Source organism: Hyalella azteca, unplaced genomic scaffold, assembly GCF_000764305.2.
Source record: "Hyalella azteca isolate HAZT.00-mixed unplaced genomic scaffold, Hazt_2.0.2 contig14749, whole genome shotgun sequence".
NCBI classification, from domain to species: Eukaryota; Metazoa; Arthropoda; class Malacostraca; order Amphipoda; family Hyalellidae; genus Hyalella; species Hyalella azteca.
This window is the reverse complement of record NW_025944625.1, coordinates 1-7,427: the sequence shown is the minus strand read 5'-3', so window position 1 is coordinate 7,427 and position 7,427 is coordinate 1. Positions and strand designations below refer to the sequence as shown.

The following is a 7,427-nucleotide window of genomic DNA, read 5'->3' as shown; positions in this document are numbered from 1 at the left end:
CAATCGACTGTACAGAGGCGAAATCTGTCTACCGCATTCAACTGAAGGCTACATCAACCTTTCCTCTCATACTTTGACCAAGGAGCAAAAGGAACTCCTAAATCTCGGACTGAATTTCCATGTTACGTCCAAATTCAGCCGTACCAAGAAACAAATTTAACTCGAACTGCTGTACGATTCATTGCTGAAACTAAAGAACAACGGCAAAATAAACATCAACCCAAACTTGAAAGGTCAATTACGAGCGGAAGCCACCAAAAAGCGAGGCTCATCGACCTCAAAAGTACTAAATCCAGCTCTACGATTTGCAGCAAAACTAGTGTTTGATTGCATACTGTTATATTTTTTTTCTTTTTCATCGTATGTTACATGAGCTTTGTCATTTCTTCTCGTATATTTTGATTTTTTTTTTCGTACAGCGTTGGAACCGTTTTTAAACGTAGTTTAACTTCGTATAATTTTAATCTAGTATTTGTTATGCAAGAAAAATTATTCAGAAAAAAACCGGGTGGTTGTATAGCCATTTACGCCAGTGTAACTACCTATGGACAAATTTGTTAATCTCCGTCTATAATTGTCAATAAAACATTGCTTCTGCACCAATAATATTTATTTAACTGGGCTGGTTCTCATCTGCCTACAGTTCCTGATTAGAAACTGTAATGGCTTGGCATGCAGGGTTCCATTGGGTGCAGTTCATGATGAACCGCTGCAGAAAATCGCTCTAGAACGCCAGCAGTGAACCGCTTAAGGACAGCCGGCCCCTTGACAGACCTGTAAACGAACCAAAAATTTAACAACACACATGCAGACCATGACCTGCCTGAGACATCAAAACTGTACAACGAAAGAGCACATTTGTAATCTGGTACTATTGCATTGGAAGACCACGAACACAGGTATTCGTGATGGAAAAAAACGGAAACAACTATAAGGTGTTCACAATAATCGCCAAATCAGGAGGAAAACTTTGTTACTTCTTGGGTTTGAAAGTTTTGAACATGTTGTCGGAAGGACTGGACTGTGTTGTCAGGAGGACTGGACGTTAACATGTGTTGTCAGGAGGACTGGACGTTAACATGTGTTGTCAGGAGGACTGGACGTTAACATGTGTTGTCAGGAGGGCTGGACGTTAACATGTGTTGTCAGGAGGACTGGACGTTAACATGTGTTGTTGGAAGGGCTATTCGCTAACCTATATTGTCAAAATAAAGGTAAAAAGAAGAAGGTATGGGGGAGAAGTTGGAATGATAACAGTAGAGTGACAATAGGCACATCACTAAATCTGCTGTTCGTCGGTAAGAAGAAACCTCTATTTAGCTACCAACAAGACCTAATGAATGCGCTCTCCACAGAAAACTACCCTTGATCAACCTGTCCCAGATCTACCTCTTTACCTAACTGTATTGTATATTTCATTCCTTACTGTTACTTGATTAAAGAACAATTAAACTGACAAGCCCTGTGGACTCATTGAACTTACCCAGACTTCTGCCAGAATAACGCCTAAGCTAGCATCCATCACAACGACATATGTTGGTAGCGAAGATGCCAGGTCGGTGAGTGTGATGCTGCCAGCAGATATTGGCGCCGTGAAAATGTTACCACCACCGGACTTTTTCTGGATTGCCAGTGTGGTACCGGGGAGGACGCCACAGAAGTCGTAAGCTGTCAGGTTAGTAGGCCAGTGGAAGAAGACATCAGACGCACCCACTTCGTAGGAGTACAGGTTTTCATCATAGAGTCCGTCGAGAGGTACTGTAAAATAATGACATCCTTTATGAGAGGGTCGTAGAGCGAGTCTGTTGAATGAATTATATGAACTATATGAATTATATGAGTCATATGAATTATATGAATTATGTGATTTATATGAATTATATGAATTATATGAATTAATGAATCATATGAATTATATGAATTATATGAATTATATGAATTATATGAATTATATGAATTATATGAATTATATCATAACAGAATTATAATTAATGATGAATGTTCTCTAGCTGGACCTCTAATTTTGGGTTCTTACACTGAAACGTATTGCCATCAGTGATATCTCCGCTGTCCGTCGTCTGGGTGTACACGATCTGGACCCCGAAAGCCAGGCAAATATCAGGCACATCCGCAGTTCCGATCACGATGGTGCCTTTTGGTTTCGATATGGGGAAGTCAAGATCCGGATTAGGGCGCGATGCGTTCGTGTAATCGATGCTAAACTGAATGTTGAAGTTGGTGAAGCTACCGCAGCCAGGGGAAACCTGTAGGGTCAACGGTTGCAGAGTTAGAGATGGGGGTGGTAATAAGTGGGTGCGCAAATGAAACTTAATGGCCAATGGCTACCAAACAGGTCGAGTTAAAAGTGATTGTATACAGAGACATTAGTGGCGCCCAGTATGACTATAAAATACTAACCGCCAACTACTGTCCCCGTGCTGTACTGGCCGCCACTACTGTCCCCGTGCTGTACTGGCCGCCATGTGTTGTACTGGCCGCCACTACTGTCCCCGTGTTGTACTGCCGCCACTACTGTCCCTGTGTTGTACTGGCCGCCACTACTGTCCCCGTGTTGTATTGGTCGCCACTACTGTCCCTGTGTTGTATTGGTCGCCACTACTGTCCTAGTGTACAAGCAATTTTAAGGCTGAATGTCAGGTTAGGTTGCTATTTGTTCTGAAGCTTTGTTTAATGAAAAAATATGCCTCCAAGACTGCATGTTCAATACAAGTGAATAATACATTCACATAGAGCAATGAAATGGAAAGAATAAGTAAATAAAGATATATATTACAGCCTTACGTCGTAAGATACGATGATCGTTTTGTTCGGGAACAAGTTGACTTCCAGTGTGTATCCCGGTACCTCGTTGAACGGCGAGTACTCTTGAGGTTCTGCTCAATAGAAGACAACTTAGTGGTAATATTGGTCTTGTGTGGGTCATCCTGACCCAGGGTATCAGTGCAACGGACAGAAAGTGGGTCAGTATTAAGCAAATATTATGTCCTTTTATTATTAGTATGCACAATACACAATAGTACGCTAATACTTGACCCATTCATATTTATTAGCTTGAACTCCTGAGCACATATGAGTTGAATACTAATTCACTCAAATCAGATGGAAACATTAAGGAAAAATTAGTGGCTTTACATGATAACAATTAATTTTTATGTTCACATGTTGAACTAAATCACCTCGTGTTATCCAATATGAATCTTTCCCAAAACTACGTAGTCCAAAACAAAACTACATAGTCCAAAACAAAGCTACATAGTCCCAACAAAACTAAATAGTCTGCATCAGAGCAACATAGTCCGAACCAAAGTTATATAATACTCAATTTCATGTAGTTATATAGTACTCATGGTAAAATATTGATTATATCTACCATCATTTGTAGAATGAATAATGAATGAATGAATGAATGTGAATAGGCCAAGCAGACACAGACACCTGCCCATCCTGCCAGAGAGCTCCCCCACACAATCACTCACATTCTCCTGGAATGTCCGCTCTGGCAGGACCTCAGACAATACCACCACATAACCTCGACCCTACAGCTCTGGAGCGACCCCCTGTCGGTGGTGTCGTACTTGCGCGAGGGGGTCTCTTGTAAAATTGAGACCGGGGAACCACAACAACAACCATCATTTGTGGTACCTGGTATGGTAGTCACCGCCGTGTGGGCGGTGGTACCGAACTTCTCTCCTGTGGGGAGACCGAAGGAGACGGTGACGTCTGTGCTGCTGCACTCTGGGATGTTCTCTATCGTCGTCTGGGACGAAGTGGTTTCGACGTACTTCTCCTGGCCGGAGAAGCTGACGACGAAGCCAGAGTAGTTGCAGCCACCATCTTCTGCGGTCCACGTCACGTCGAAGTTGTTATTCGTATCCGCCGTCCGGGTCGCAGCCACCGTCAACACTTTGAAATTTCCTGTTGAAAATAGGAAGAAACGCGTTTATTTAAAAGAGTCATTTCATACTTTCCTTTAATTGACTAGAAAAAATAGGAATTTTTGCATTGGTATGCATTTTTTACATTGGTATGTCTTCTAAATTAAGGTTAGAGTGGTTGCAGCAATGAACCGCACCCACCATAACTGGACTGACCAATGGTGGGCAAGGAGACTTGCGAGAGTTTGCAAGAAGATCTGTCTGCAACATATAGACTGCGAACAAAATGCAAAATTCACCCTCAATTTGTGGTAGCGGATGAGTCGAGATAGAACACAACTACTTGGCCCCAGACTGCACAGAAATTGGGGGCGAAGCCAGAATCCCACTGCGCAGTGACGAAGAGTACTAATGACACGTTTGGTGACGTGTAGGAGCACAAACTGCAAGAAGCAGGCAAAAAGTAATGTGGATCTAGTGGACATTCAGAACAGGAGAAACGGAACTGATGATCACGCTTGTCAAAGCAAATGTGATCCTTCTCATCGAGTACTGCTGTCAGCTGTTCACGGTTTGCGCAGTGTGGCCATTAGAAGCGGTCTAGTGAATCTTCATGCGAAGGAACGAAATCTTCGGGATGCCATAATATCACAATGAGAGAAGACACTGTGTACAACTCTAAATCCGACCAAATTCTTGGTTTCTGAGCTCAGTTTGTTGAAGCAATCCATTTCCATAGCGGGACCAAGGTTGTTTTACGTCTTCAATGTGAAGATAACAGGAGCGGGAGTTGTTCGCTCTGGAGGCCGTCAAAAGACTAAACTTGTCACTAGGCACAATGAATGATCACACGAAGTTGGCCAGAGAAAAAGACAACGTGCCAGCAAGGCCTGCGACTGCAATGTTCAGAACCACTCCCGCACAGGAACATGAATTCATCCCTCCCACCGTAACTGGCCTGAATCACCGGTGGATTGGACTAATTCATCGTCCCCACCGAAATTGGGCTCGACCAAAGGTGGATTTCACTATTCCATCGCACCCACCGAAATTTGGCTTGACCAGAGGTGGGTTGGCCTGGTAGATGGCTATGTAGTTTGCCGCTGCTGCCTTCTGGTCGGCACATGCATGACTCGGTACGGTTGCGTTGTATGTGGAGCAGGTGGTACCATCGAAGGACAGGGTGGAGTGTCCTGCAAACGTTGCGGCGGTTAGTAAGGATGTTATTCCATAGAAGCATTGGTCAATTATTATTGCATTCCAATAATACCTGGTAAATGGCAGTTCTGCGGCGATAACAAAGGCAGTAGCCAACTCACCGGCCAAGGCGGCAGCGTTGACGCAGTCTCTGAAGGTGGCCGCGCTCGGTTGGGAGCTTTTGAAGCATTTCAATATCGCAGGGTAAGTGTATGTGCGGCTATACATGATTCCCTTCTTAGACATGATGGACTGGAACACGACCGACCTTTTGGTTTTCTTGCAAGTTGCCATGGGGCCTTTGGGAGTCACAAGCACCTGTAATTATTAAAATGGTGAATATATACTAGAATATTGATGTTGGTAAGAGAAAACAGTTGAGACAGTTGCTCAAAAACAAACTTACGGTGTCACAGCAAAGCCTATATTTCATGCATGGGAATTATATCTTAATGTTCATAAAATCTCAACGCAATAATAGGTTCATAAATTTCAGTTGAATTATATGCTTATGATGGTTGTTTCAACTCACATCAACAGCAGGGCCTGGAGGCAGGTTCGCCTGTGGACAGGAAAAAGGTTAATTCATCCAGCATTAGCTATCACAGATCAATAAGCAACTTACGATTTGTCAACTTGACATTTCACAAGCAGTTTGAGGCATGTGGGTTAGTTTTGTACTCTAGCTGTATAAAAACGTCCAATGTTAACCATATTCACAAGAGGATCTTATTAAATTAATATTCTTAATTTTACCAAAGTTAATTATAATGACCTGGGCTTCATGGAGCACTGTGGTCAAAATTCCGGCGAGAATCAGGGGAAGGAATTTAGCCATCTTGACCTTCCCGACCTGGGGAGACACGAGACTATGATTATTAGTTGAGATATTAGTAGGATTATAATTAATGATGCATGAACTTATTAGTAGTATTAAAAGAGAGCTTATCAGCACAGTTTGGTAGAATTTTCAATTCCAAGAGTTATAACCGAGCTTTTCAAAGGCTCTCAGGGGAATACTTCAATTGGACAGTTGATATCTTCATCACTATCTTTGAAATTTGATAAACGTTTTAAATTAGTTCTATAGATTATAAAACATTTCATTTTATAAAGAAAATAAACAATACAATTTTAATACCCATTCTCGTAAAAATCTTGGCATAAGTGCACACAAATCACATCACCAATTTTTTGATACTATATTGGCTGATCAGAAATATTGAATTGTAGCGGGACAACTACACTCCTTATACGAAGTTACTGGATCTCCGCTTGCGGGCCCCAACATACCGAGGATTACTTAAACCAGATCTGAATTTTCAAAGGCCACAAGGTATATTTTAATATAGTAGAGAATTCTCAGTCACGATACAGGTCTATAAACTAAATGCATATAAGTTTACAAAAGCTCACCAAGACCTAGCCTATAGAAGTTTTCAGACGTTACAAAGAATGGTTAGTCAGGCAAATAAGTTTACCAATACAGACGCTATACAGATGTTAAATACAGGTATTTACAGACATTACAAAGTGGGGTTTCAGGCAAGTATAGGCTGCCTACTCGCAATCAGCTGCTTCCCGAGAAAACTAGCTACGCACACTTTTTCTATTCAGTCTGTCAGAGAGGTGCGGCGGCTAAAGAAAACTAACAGCGTTTAAAGCGAGGCCAATGCTGGCTCGCTACAGCACTTGTCCATGTACCTCTTAAACTCTGGAGGATATGTTAAGCCATAACTGTCAAAGTATTAGCAAGTATCATTTTCCTTATACCAGCAAGTCCAATGCTTTCCTGTTCTCTCTTCTTAATAGAGAGAGTTGCATTTTTGCTCAATCTTATCCAGTCCAGCGTCGGAACGCTCACTTTCATTCTACTAATGTAAAAGAGACCAAAAATATGAATTTTGTGTTTTTGATTGTTGAAAAATTCATTTTTTATACAGAAGATATTTATGATGTCAGCGTTTTGTTGAAGTTTATTAGAACGCTAAGTTAATGCACTCAGTGAACGCTAAGTTAAGGTGGTGCTTGAGAGCCGCGAGGTCCCGGACAGGTTCCTAAGCAGTTCTTCATTAATTAGGGTGAACTTTACTCCACTCGTAAATGAGATGACTATCTGAAATTTTCCATACTTATCTAGGTATTTATTTACAATCCGTGTAAAGGAACAAAAAATATGTAAGCTTTGTATAACACCAGTTATGATAGATGATAATTTTGTACCTCGATGTTAATTAAACCGGCGTCTTATCGAAATTTTTGAGACGTTAACGTGTAGTACTATTTATTCTCTATCTGATGTTACTAAATACATGTCAGAATCAACATCCATTT

The 7,427-nt window shown here is 41.5% G+C and overlaps 1 protein-coding gene across 1 annotated transcript; it reads right to left on the bottom strand.

Moving 5' to 3' along the window:
- Positions 1 to 599: 599 nt before the first annotated feature.
- On the bottom strand, positions 600 to 5,958 carry LOC108677939. The gene is made up of 9 exons (XM_018166253.2): positions 5,869 to 5,958; positions 5,626 to 5,655; positions 5,216 to 5,411; positions 4,943 to 5,089; positions 3,664 to 3,936; positions 2,803 to 2,894; positions 2,036 to 2,264; positions 1,484 to 1,758; positions 600 to 774 (listed from the first exon to the last, which is right to left on the bottom strand). Exons 1-9 carry the CDS (start codon positions 5,929 to 5,931, stop codon positions 748 to 750), a joined length of 1,332 nt encoding a protein of 443 aa, XP_018021742.1. The 5' UTR covers positions 5,932 to 5,958; the 3' UTR covers positions 600 to 747.
- Positions 5,959 to 7,427: the final 1,469 nt, after the last annotated feature.